Source organism: Diabrotica undecimpunctata, chromosome 5 (assembly GCF_040954645.1).
Source record: "Diabrotica undecimpunctata isolate CICGRU chromosome 5, icDiaUnde3, whole genome shotgun sequence".
NCBI lineage: Eukaryota > Metazoa > Arthropoda > Insecta > Coleoptera > Chrysomelidae > Diabrotica > Diabrotica undecimpunctata.
In genome coordinates, this window is record NC_092807.1 from 16,834,413 (window position 1) to 16,848,222 (window position 13,810).

The window sequence follows — 13,810 nt, forward strand, 5'->3', positions numbered from 1 at the left end:
GATATTATTAGACATGCACAAGCAAAAAAATAAGAAAGATATTGAGATTGAAACAGAAATCACAAAAGGGATAGCTATCAGGGATCTTCTTCTCTCATTTCCCCGTAACGTTCGTAATTACATTGGCGAATTGTTCACAGTTTTTAGATAATTGAAATATCTATTCGGCACTGCCTATTCCTGTCATGTAATACGCAGTGGATACGCTTGGAATCGCGAATATTCTTGAGCCATTCCTCTGCTTCTCTTAACTCCTCTGCAACCCTCGACTTTAACTTTTACGATAAGCTGAAGGATTATGTACTGGTGTTCTCTAGGAACATGCCCTAGGTATGAAATCTTTCTTATTTTAATACATTTAATTAACTCACGAATGGCATGTGCTCTTTTTAATATAGCTTCGTTGGTCTGCATCGCTGTCCAGGGTATATCAGAGATCATCATTTAACCGGATCTATCCACTGCTGGATATAGGTCTCCCTCAGTCTTTTCCATGTATTTCTGTTTTGTGCTGTTTGCATCCAATTTTTGTCGATCCGTTTTGTCATCAGACCAACTTGTTGGTGGACGACCTCTACTTCGATGTGCTTCTTGTCTCGGTCTCCACTGTATTATTCGCTGTGTCCATCTGTTATCCGACATTCTAGCTATGTGCCCCGCCCAGTTCCACTTAAGGGTCATAATTCTTTCTATGGCATCTGTCACTCCTGTTCTCCGTCTTATTTCCTTGTTCGGGATCCGATCCCTACGAGAAATGCCTAACATCGATCGTTCCATGGCTCTTTGGGTAACACAAATTTGATTTCTTACTTTCTTGGTTAGTGTTTCTGCTCCATATGTAGGTACTGGCAACACGCACTGATTAAAGACTTTTCTTTTAAGACACATAGGCAGTTCTGATTTAAGAACATAGCTTAGCTTGCCGAATGCCACCCAAGTGAGTCCTATGCGGCGGCTTAGTTCGCAAGTTTGATTATCTCTTCCTATGCGTATCTCATGTCCTAAGTACTTATATGAGGTGGTTTCTTCAATATGCATGCCATTTACTGAAATCTTTTCGCTTAACACAAGATTTGTCATGATTTGTGTTTTTGTGTGGTTGATTTTTAATCCTACTTGTAGGGAGGCTAGGTATAGTTTCTCCAGTTGCGATACTGCATCATCGATTCTGTCAGCAAAAAGGACAATATCGTCAGCAAACCTCAAATGACTAAGCATTTCTCCATTGACATTAATTCCTTTTTCACTCAGATTTGCATTCTTAAACATATGCTCTAATAATGTTGTAAACAATTTTGGCGAAAATGTGTCTCCCTGTTGCACTCCCCGTTTTATTTTAAATACGTTGGTCTTTTTATCTGCCAGTTTCACACTTGCTGTCCCATTTTGATAGATGTATTTTATCATGTTTATATAGCGATGATCTATACGGCACTCTGTTAAGGCTTTTAACATTTTTTGATGACTTATTGTGTCGAAAGCTTTTTCGTAGTCAACAAATATCATGACTTATGGCTTGTTATATTCAACACTCTTTTCTATTAAGTTACTTGTAAATGATCATTCGTGCCATATCCTGCTCTAAAACCTGTTTGCTCTCTTGGCTGATAGAAATCCAACTTACTTCCTAGCCTATTGGTAATAACTCTTGTAAATAGCTTATATACTTGTGACAACAAGCTAATGGGGCGGTAGTTTCTAAGGTCGCTGATATCTCCCTTTTTATGAAGTAAGATTATTTCCGCGTTGTTCCACTGCGTCGGTGTTATCGCTTCGCACAGACATTTATTGAACAGTTTAGCAAGTGTCAGTAAGAGCTTATTTCCTCCTAGTTTTAGGCTTTCGGTCATTACCCTGTCTTCACCTGGGGATTTATTGTTCTTCGGCATTAATTCTGAGCCTTGATTCTCTATCTTTGGTAAGGGGCGTCTTTCATCGGATTCACTTGTTTCATAGAGTTGTCTGTAGAAGTCTTCCACTGTTTTCACTATTTCTTCCTTATCAGTCACAATGTCGTCTTGTTTATTTCTTAACTTATGTATGTTCTTTTTTCCTGTGGACATGTTGTGTCTTAGAACTTTCAGACTTCTATTTTTTTCTATCACCCTTGTCATCTCTCTCATGTTATGTTGCCGTATGTCTTTTAGGATTTCTTTGTTTATTGTTTTACTGAGTTGACTAAATTCTGCGTAGTTTGTGTTAAACCTGTCCTTTAGCCTCCTTCTTTCTTCGATCAGATTTTTAGTGTCGAGACTTATTTTCTCATGTTTTTTCTTCATTTTAGGACAGCACAACTTCTCCGCTTCTTTAAGGGCTTTTACGATACTTTCGTTTAAAACTTCGACCTGTGTTTCGTCGTTGATTTGTTGAAGGTTATGGTCAATGATGTCACGAAAGTGGTCTGTATTTTCGGGCGGGGTCCATTTACGATTGTCTGATTTTATCATTTTTGTTCGTTCATTCTTTAAATTGAACAGAATTTTTGCTCGAATCAATCTGTGATCGCTTCCAATTGTAAATCTGTTTAAAATAGATACATCTTGTACAATTTCTTTTTTATTAGCACTGATAAAATCTATTTCGTTCTTTGTGAAACCGTCTGGACTTTTCCACGTCCACTTTCGTTAGGGTTTTTTTTTAAAGAATGAGTTCATAGAAAAAAGATTTTCTTGGTGTAAAAAATCTACAAGCATGGTCCCTCTTTCATTTCTTTCTCCATAGCCGTAGTTTCCTAGTGCGGTTTCCCTTCGGTCTTCTTTATTTCCCAGCTTAGCATTAAAATCTTCTGTTTTCAGAGTATAAAACGTCTTAGTACTTTTCAGGGCTGTTCTAATATCTTCAAAGAACATTTCAATCTCTTCATCTGTGTGGCTTGTCGTTGGTGAATACACTTGTTGCATACATGAATAGAGGAGGGGGTTATCATTTATCAGGGTATATCAGAGATAGCTTGTGTAAACTAAAAACGTAGAATTTTTCAAGAAATTTTAAATAACAAGCATGTATCAGACCAATGGAAGGGTCAGCATTACCATACCAATACACAAAAAAAAAAGAAATATTAAAAATCCTCCCAATTATTTGTAGAGTGCATCTTTAAGTACGTGAAATCAAAACAGACGTAGGGATGATAGTATAAGTCCATGTCTAACATTGAAAAACTGTCAACGGACAATAAAAATGTAAATTACTTAATTTTATATAAGTAGCTATTAATTATAGTTCATAAAATAATAATCGATTGAAAACTTAAATAAAGATTGTTTGTTGTACAGGGAATAGGAACGGTAACAGTGATATTCCCGATTTGTCTTCAGTACCTGGAAGTGAAGATATGGTCGGCTTGTGGGCGCAGTACCATTCTGCTTTAGGCTTGGCAAAAGGAAAGGCCACTCCACCCACAACCAGAGATAATTCTGTAAGTACTTTTTTAATGATTGTAAAATAAACACTTATGTTGATACGTATTGTGGCATTTTTATCATTCGTTTGTTTTTGATGGAACTATTTTTATTTTAGAAAAAGTACCGTATGGCGAATTAATTGGACTTTGTTCGTGGTGTTTAAACTGCTATTTTTAAATAAAACGATTTTGTACTACGTAGATTTTAACCTTCAAAATCCATTTTATACGGTACGCTTCTACATAGACAATATATTTTTTGTTAAACAACAAATTGAGAAGGTAATGGTCTATACGGTACTTCAGCAAGTGTATCGATATTAAAAATATTAATACAAACATTGAAAAGCATGAATCCGTAAAACATTGAATAATAATCTAATTCATATAAGCAATCTTGTTTACGCCACATGCGTTTGTTGTTCCTTTTTCTTTTTAACTACCCAACATTTAGTTCTGTAAATCGTAGCTGGTTTTATAGCAGTTTTATAGAATTTTTCTGTCAGTTTATTAGAATTTTTCTGCCACACAATACACTACTTGCCTGGTTCTTAAAACTATTACTTATAAATTAGCTGAACAGTTAAAAAGCAAGCATAATTGCAATAAAACAACAAAACCGGCAGGCATCGATTGGTTACATTTATTTTTAAATCACCATTCTTAGCTTTCTTAAGCTTGCACTCAAAATATAAACAAGGAAATTGTCACAAAGCACTTTGATTTGCTTTAAGATATTTTAGTAAAAAATAACTTAAGGTCTACGAAACATAGATATGCAGGTTTGTTGTATTCTAATGATTTCTTTTGCACTTGCCTCATTATAAATATAGCGTCGGTACATGGTCTTCCCGACCTGAAACCTGGTTGTTCTTCTGCTAGTGTTATAATTTCATTCAGTTTATTTGTTTTCACTTTGGTTGTTAATTTTAGTGTTATGTTAAATAAATTAATTCGTCTGTAATTTTCCGGATCCGATTCTTTTCCCTTTTTGAAGAGAGGTATTAGGATGCTTGATCTCCATTCTTAAGGAATTCTGTTTCGTTCTATTATTGTTTGGATTAGTTTTAATAGTTGTTTGGTCAAATCTGGTCCTTCGTACTTTAGAAGTTCGTTCGGTATTCTCTTCTCTTCTGGTGATTTTCTATTCTTTAATTTCGTTAATGCTTCCTTTACCTCTTCCTCCTCAATATTTATTTCTTCTTTTGTCGTCACCTCTGGTGTTGGTGGTTCATTATGGTCACCTTTAGCAAATAAGGATCGAAAGTAGTCTTTCCATGTTTCCTTCTGCATGTGTTTCGTTTTTATTCCTTCGTTTATCTCTTTTCTTTGTCCTCTGATCATTCTCCATATTTCTTTTTGTATTCCGTAGAAGTCGTGTTCGATCTGTTTTGAGAAGCTCTGCCAGTGTTTCCTTTTTATTTGCCTAACTAAAGTATTCGTTGCATTTCTGATTTGTTTATAGTGGTTGTATGCCTGTTGTGTTTGTTGTGTTCCGTATTGTACAAAGGCTTTCTTCTTTTATTCACATTTTGTCTTAACTTCCTCTCTAAACCATGGTGTTTTCTTTTTTGATATGTTAGTTTTTGTTACTTTCCTCTCTCCAAGTGATTCTGTTGCTGCATTAAATATTTTATTTTTGAGTTTTTCCCAGCTTTTCTCGATGTTATCGTGATCTAATACTTCATTCCCAGCGATCTTCTTTGATATTCTTTTTCTGTGTAAGTATTCCGTGGATTCCGTATTTAGTCCTTCGAATTTTTTTTTGGTTTGTGTTGGCGCCACTCTCTTGGGTATAAAGTATTTCAGGATGCAAAGCACGCGGTGTTCGTGTGTATTAAGGTATAAAAAATGCTTATTAAAAGCTTAAAATTTTTATTTTAAAGAAGATCTTTTCGGAATTGAATCATTCCATTTTCAGTTTACTAAAAGAGAGAGTAAAAATACCAATATTTAAAAACAAGTAAGTTAAAATTTAAATATATAGAAAGAGCACGTTGTTTTTTTACTACTTACATAAAAAGTTGTTAAAAACATTGTATGGCCACATAAAAACATTGGAATCATCATTATTAAAAAACAATCCTCATGGTATTTATAAAGGTAAATGCAATAGACTTTGTTGATTAATAAAAACTGAAAATGGGGGCATCTTACATGACCCCCTGGAGCTGGTGTAGTTTTATCGACTTACATTACCTCTGATCTGTGCTGGAGTCTAGGGCTAACTGATAGAAAGATGGTATGAAAAATCAGTTAGTACCCGTCAATGTCAAGTGGAATGATGTAGTAGGAGCAAAAGTCAGTTTGTGAATAGGCCGTTTTTAGTGAAGAATTGTGTTTTGTGTGTAGTAGGATCAATAGCAATTTTTGGTATTTTAAAAAAGATGGGAGAATGTAAAACAATGAGTGACTATGATGTAAAATAAATTTGGTATACCAGGGTAAGACAAAATTTAAGTTAGGTAGTTAAAAATTAATAAATCATTTTAAAGGTGATAAACAGAATGTTATTACCTAATTGTTTCATTGTATGAAGTAAGTATAGATAAAAGTTGATTTAAAATTTATGGAAGATGAATCGAGGAAAAAGAAAGAAAAAGAAATAGGAGATGAATGTAAAGATGTAAGCTGGGGATACTGAAACTGATTGTGATAAGAGATTGATAGATGTAAAGTGAGTATTTATAAGAAAACCTGTGTGATTAGTTAAGATGGTAGTTATTGGAGAGGATGGGAAATTGGATGTTGGAAAAGGGGGATGTTAGTGTATTAATGGTGACAAGAATAGAGTTAAGTATGGCGGATTATATAGGGTGATATTAAGCTATGGGAAAATAGAAAGAAATGTAGAAGTAAGTAAAACTGGATGTGTAGTTAAAAGAAAGAAAATTAGATCAGGAGAATAATTGTCGATGTAGTGGGACGAAGTCTCTATTGATGCTGGTGTGACGATTAACACAATTGGGACTATTTTTCTTTTCCTTAACTATCTCCAAATCCTCAAAAAGGTCAAGTTTGAGATAATCTCTACCTGGGATGTTATGAAGAAGAGAAATATCATCTGGTACCTTGATTGTGTGATTGTGATATTTAAGATGATGGGAAAAAGAAGAAGTGTTCTCTAACTTAGAATGTTCAATGGCCCTGGTTACTAGAGATCTACAAGTTCTACCAATATAAGTGGCATCACAGTCAGAACATTGAAGTTTATAAACTCCACTGCATTTGCTGAAGTCAATAGACTCCTTACTATTGCATAATGATCTACTCAATTTATTGTTAACTTTATAGGAAATCTTAATATTTTCAACAGAATTCAGGATAGTGTTTTTGATTGATTCGGAGAGTGTTGGACAGTGAATTGGTAATGAGAAGTAAGATGGGGAATCTGAAGTAATGTTAGGGTAAGCTGATTGTTGAAGCAATTTACGGTTCTTTTTATAAATGAGTTTATGGATGATATCAGGGTTATAGCTATTATTGAAAGCAATCTGTTTGATTATGTTGAGTTATTGGTTATAGTTAACGTTGGATAATGGGATGGTTTCTAAACGATGAATGAAACTGTTGAATACAGATAATTTGTGTGAAATGGGATGGTTAGAATTAAAATGTATGACATGATCTGTTTGTGTGAGTTTTCTATAGATGCTATAATCAAAGACATTATTAATTTATTAATTCTATTGATGGAAAGGTCCAGGAAATTGATGGAGAAGTTGGATTCTAATTCCATAGTGAATTTAATATTGGGATGAATATTATTGATAGTGTTTAGTAAGAAAGAAGCTGTGTTTGAGTTAACTCTAATGAACACTAAGCAATCATCAACGTAACGGAACCAGTGTAGAATTGTATTGTTAGTCATGATTTGAGTGGATTCTAGATGATTCATGAAGAGGTCAGCTAAAAAGGGGGAAAGACAACTTCCCATGGCCAAGCCATCAGGTTGTTATTTCAGGATGATTCTTATTTTACATAATACTATTTAGGCTATAGTCGCTACCTACATCTGCTGAGTTAAGGCATCTTACGTCGATTATGTTCAATGGATGTATATCTCTGTTGATTAGAACATAATCTATCATAGATCTTTGTCCACGGGTGTTATTGAATGTGTATTTCTATTGGTCTTTGTGGTCAAAAAAATGTGTTGTTTATTCTAAGTTCGTTATTCGTGCAGAAAATTATCATCAGTTCTCCATTTTCCTTTTTAACATCCTCGTTATGTTTTTAATTAATTCCGGGTATTACTTGATTGCCTATTGCCTGCTCGTTATTTTCTGGGCTCTATACTCCAATGATGTTTAGGTCTTCCTTCTCCATTCCTATCTATGCTGTTACAATTCTTTCTGATATGCATCGACACTCTTCGATGTGATTTTGGTACCTTTGGTGTATTAGTAAGGCTACACCTTCTTTGGCCCTGTTTTCTTTTGCTACTCCACTGTAGACATTTGGATGAAGTCTAAAATTTTGCATCCCCAAAAAAAGAATATTGCTCTGGTAAAAACAACTTTTACAGTACCGAGTGAACTTCGACCCGAGATGCACATAAAAAAAACAGTATGAGAAGGCGCAAAGATTGGGAGAACAACAAAGCAAGGCAGACAAAATATGCTAAAGCGAAAAGCGGAGATATAAAAACAACTGAAGACTAAAAATGGAAAAAGATTTTAATCAGGGCAGTATTAGATGAGCATGTAAATATCTGAAACAACTCAGAGAGGGAATAAACGCAAGCTGAGGATAACAGAAGATCAAAACCAAGAATACGAATTAATTATCGTAAACATGATTGAAGACTACAGTTCTATTTATGTCTGTTCGATAACCCATATGGCTACATATTTAGAGATTTTTTATACTTTTTATTGTTCTACTGTTTTTCAAATCTAAGTTAAATATTGTAAAACCTCAAGAGTTAAACTGTTTTACCTTATCGAAAACCTTCTCATAATCGATAAAACCCAAATACACATCGTCAACGTTCAACGTGGACGCATTAGGACAAAGTATTAGTTACACATGATAAAGATTCATTAAGCCACGTGCAGATGTGTTCATTTACAATTAGATCTAATCTAAAAACAGCTATAGATACCTTTACGATTCCACTTAATCGCTTAACCAAATTCCTTTAGAATGAATAATTAGCATCGTCTCTCTGTACATATCGTATGCTACTTTACTGACGTTTAGATACATTTTCGGTACCAACATAATGTGAAAAGTGACTTCCTTGTATTGCAGCTGCATCGAGGTTTTTATAAAAGAATTTCTAAAGTTTGCCTTTTTGATCGAACGCCTTGTTTGGTGGCGCACAAGTGGTGTTTGCTGCTTCTTTTCTTTGGTGACCTCTAGCGCTTTTTTATTCCGAAAGAACAAAATTGGTATAATTGCGACGTTGTCGGATCTGTCATATATATTATTAAATGTCTTATCTGCCTTCTGATTAATTTTTAATAATAGTTCATTTCTTGCTTTGCCATAGGCTTCTAGACATGCTATTGGTAGGATGTGTTTAAAAATAATAGATTCAAAGATAAATTCATGCATTAAAAATACGTCGCTTATACGAGGGCTACTATTTAGATTTTTAAATATTGGTTGCTGGCAATTAAACTTCATATATTTTCAGTCACGAAAAATGTGAATTACAGATGTATAAATGTCGAATTTGTTATCACTGTCATTAAGCTTACAACATTATGGAAGAACTATAACAGGCAATAGAACAAGTAGGCCTGAACATAAACTTTCAAAAAACAAAATACATGATCAATAGCTATATTTACTTAGAACATAAAATAAGAACAGGAAAAGACAATCAAACCTGTGAGATTCAGACCCATATAGGTTTTTTATGGGCAGCATTTGGTAAAATGTGACATGTTCTAAAAGAAATGCTACCGATTTTGAAGATAATCTTTGAGTAAAGTGTTTAAACGTAGGAGTTTAAATTAACTGGGAGATTGAGAAATTGCCCTCCATCATATCATCCAAAACTAAGTCATTAACTGTTTGTTTTATTTTTACTGGTGGTGGAAGAAACCTGTGGTCTAGTAATCTAAATAGGCCACTTCTTGGACGATAGCATTCTATATTTTACAATTTCAAGCAAGTATTGGCTTAGACGCACATGTTCTGAATACCTTTTAATATCTGGGAAATCAGGAAGATCTTATTCGTCCTTCCCAACATATTTTGTAGTAACATGATAGCCATCACTTTCCATTGAACTCCATATTTCAGGTACCACATTTCCAGCAAACTCGAAATTGAATCTTTCTACATTTTCATTAATTGTAAGGCTACGTTCATTCAAATGAGACCCAAAATTGTCATAAGGCAATATCAAACCAGCCAATTTACGACTAAGAGAAGCCATTCAGAACAAATATTAAAACCATGAAAAAGGAAATGTGAAGGGATGGGAATACCAATCCGGGACAACTTCTTGTACACATTAAGCTTTGCAGATGACCAAGTGGTAACGGCTCAAGATGAAGAAGATCTGTGCTATATGCTCCGAAAATTAGTAAAAGAATACACAAAAAATAAACTGGAAATAAATCTAGAAAAGACCGAATATTTAACAACAGAGCAAAAACCAGTGAGAAACTTGGAAATGGACGATAATAGGGAAATTAACGGCACTGACAAATTCAAATATTTAGGATTCATACTCTCAAAAAATGGAACCACCGAGCAAAAGATAACCAGCAGATTAGCACATACAAGAACATGTATTAAACAAATAAACGGGGTACTGTGTGATAGACAGATTATCAGAAATACAAAGAAGAGAATTTATAACACCTTGTTACGCAGTATAATGACCTATGGAGCAGAGAATTGGGTAATAAATAAACGAAACAGGTCCAAAATCACAGCAACTGAAATGGAGTTCATGAGAAGAAGCTGCAGAGTGACAAAAATGGATCGCATCAGAAATGATGAGATAAAACGAAGAATGGCAGTAGAACAAGACATACTCAGCTACATCGAAGAAAAACGTTTAATTTGGTATGGACATGTGAGAAGAACAGATCATACAAAGTGGATAGCAAAGATTTCGGATTGGAGTCCAATAGGAAGGAGGAAAAGAGGTAGACCCCGAAGATCATGGAGGGATGAAGTAGACGAGGCCATGGAAAGACGAGACCTTAGAGATGGAGAATGGCAGAACAGAAAGAACTGGAGACGTTGGCTGAAAGAAGGAAGGCGGCGACAGCTGTAAAAATCCTTATATAGATAGATAGAGAGAAGCCATTCTGCGCTCTGCTCCATGATACGCACTTCTGCCAGGAGCATTGATAGCTAAAAACAATGCATCGAGATCATGTCGCTTAAAGTATTGTATAGGAAATCATATAACTTTTGATAACGTGGATTTTCATCTGGGATTTCGTCAACCGTCATGATTACCACTGGTTTTATCAATCCGTCGTCAGTTTTAGCTAATACTTGAAACTCTTTAAGTTCTAGAAGCATCTCAAAATTCTGAGCATACGTATTAGCAGTAGATGAACTATATTTTTCACTTATAATAGCGATATATGTTGGTCCCGAATATCCAACGGCTTGCGATTGTCCTCGCATACGGGAAGTGATTATGATACCCAGCAGTGATCAGGCAATTTGATTCTATATTCCATGTACATTAGAAGAGGTGCTTGTTTATTTGCCGCAGTTGCACTAATAGGAACTCAGCTTTATCATCTTGAGATATGAAAAATACTTGATCTGGTCCAAATATGGATGCTATGTTCTCCCAATAATGGATTGATTTTTTAACGAAGTTGCTTTTGTGGTAATCAGTCTGAGCTCGAGTGAGCTTAAGGGGGACTGTCGATAGGTATCTTCGTTCCTCTACAGAATTAGATTTTCTGGAAATCAAACGAAAATATGTTCCACTTAGACTAATGTCACATCCTTATTTTAAGTAATTCTTGTGTGAGTTTTTACACTGCGAATAGAGTCCGTTCGTCTTCTATCATCTGCTGCACTCCCAAATAATGCAATATCCGCAATTATTTTCAATAGTAAGGCTTGATCGTTTTCTATGCTAGGACGTCGTACTGAATCTCTCAGGGATAGTTTTTTTCATGTTTTTAAATACTATACATTCTGTGAGAGAAAAACGATTAATCAATTCAAAATACTTTTTTGTTTATCCATCCTATTTCTTATTGTGATCGAAATACTCTAGGCTAAATAGGCTACATAAAAAAACTGCATTCAAATATTTAAAAGCCACAGCAGGAAATCGAACCCGTCGATTACAGAAAATAACACTGTATTTTTGTGACTAATCGAAGATGTCAATCATAAGGAATAATTCTTTCTTTTTGCCTTTATTCGTTACAGACCCACATAATACACAGTTAAAGTCTTTGTGTCAAATTTAACTAAAACGAAGTCTCCCACTTGGAGGGTCTTGATATCCTCAAGAGCTTTAATTTGGAGTATTTATCTTTCGTAGCTTTTAACATCTGAAATATCTTCGCTGCTTTCGCCTCACTCGTTTCGTTCCTCTTTATCACTTGAAGAAGATTCTGGTGGACTTGAAAGTTTTTGTGAAGATTTCTGTTTGTTTGAAAAAAGATTTTAATGCTTCAGTGGAACAACCTTTTTTATCTTTCGAGCATTTGCTGTATAGCTCTAAAGCGTCTATAGCGTCTTTTTCTGGCGTGTCGGTAAGAATCCGGTTGAAGAACCTCGTTTTTGCTTTGTAATACGCTTTCGTGGACTTGCCTTCGGAAGCGGTCGCAAAATTTCTGGAACAAAATTTTGTTTAGTGTTGACAATGTTCTCTTGTACGTTTGCTTTTGACGTTGAGGCTTTACACTCTAAAATGTTCACAGGGTAAAGATGATGCTTCTTCTAGAATTGTACTTGATGTTTCCAGTGGTCGATCGGTCACTGCGCAAGACATAAAATCAATTTCAGTAAACACATCACGATTGAAAGGGTAAATGCCGGTCGCCGAAAAACCTGATACAATATTCTTGGGTGTGAAAGCTAATTCACTTTGACCTGAATTTGACACCATTCATGATGCACACTGAGAATTATAATAATTTTTATAGGAGAAGTAAACGGATACATCCAAGGGCTGCATTTTATGGCTGCAATGTGAAGAAATCCATCCACTGGGAGGAGCAACACCAGCACTTCTTGGAAAACCACCACTTAACATATAGTCTTTAAAATTTACTCTTGGAAAGATGAAAAATGGTGGAATGAATCTCCCTCCAGCCCTAATACCACAACAGGCAGTTACTTATATGCCTCGTTTAGCAGATGTGACGTTTCCAACTTGTTTAACACCCCTCGCTGCCAGAACTTTGGGTGATTTATGTACGGTTGTAAGTCCTGTCTCATCAATTTTCTAGTTTTGCTGAGGTTCAAACTTTTCGCAGATTAGTACCGATTCTAAATTATTGAAAAACGTGGTAACATTTGTGCGGTTGAAACTCGTACATCGTGACAAACTGGTTGACTCTGGAGTCCTTAGCGATAACTCAGGATGGCGATGCTTAAAACCGCGATACCAATCAATCCAACAATGGATTTAATATCCCATGTTTTAGGATATTTTATATGGTTGGCCTTCGCAAATTGAAATGCCAGTTGACGTGCACCATGGTTAAACCATGGTGCATATGCGAAGCACGGACTAGATAATCCGATAAACGAGCCTCTTCTTCATGGGTGAACACAGTTTTAAAATCAGGTGAATAAGTAATGTTGTCGTCAGGGCATGTAATTTCCTATTTTGCACATACCTGTTAAGCGTTTGCTTATATCATATTTCCTTGCAGTTGCGCGTAATTTTGCTCCCCCAAGAACTTGCTCCACTGCTGTTTTCATAACGTTAAGAGGAGGAACTACTCGTTCTGTCTTTTTAATCCAGAAACCGGACATATTATTATATCTGAAACAATATTATCATTTTAATCGGTTTAGCAGTTTTATGCCCATTTGCACCAGTTTCTGTTAAAAATTAACGACTACTTAACAAACACTTTAATCATCAAATAACATGTAAAACTATCAGTTAATTTAAAGGAATCTGGCGCAAATGGGCATTAATAATTAAAAATACTAGTAATCCAGTGAATCAAGTGTTTAACCAGAATGTCATATTATTTTACAATACGCTATTTAGGGAGACATGAGACGTCTCAGGGAGTCATGAGACGTCTCATGTCTCGCTAAAGCAACTCTCATGTCTCCCTATATAGCATGTGTTCAAATAATTTAACCTAAAATTCTTGTTTAACTTCTAATTTATCTGGTAATTAAACAAATAATTCAAAACCTTCCTGAGGTCACAATACCCGAAGCATCCACTCGAATTTGCACTTAACCTTGCTACAAACTAAAACGATATCA

The 13,810-nt window shown here is 35.1% G+C and overlaps 1 protein-coding gene across 2 annotated transcripts in view; it reads left to right on the forward strand.

Moving 5' to 3' along the window:
- The window catches only part of LOC140441117 (nucleolar protein 4), a 553,801-nt gene that overhangs the window by 495,855 nt on the left and 44,136 nt on the right, over positions 1-13,810 (forward strand). For both annotated transcript variants that reach the window (XM_072531571.1, XM_072531572.1), the window contains one exon: positions 3,276-3,418. In XM_072531571.1, coding sequence (XP_072387672.1) covers positions 3,276-3,418 — 143 coding nt within the window. The remainder of the gene's footprint in view (positions 1-3,275; positions 3,419-13,810) is intronic.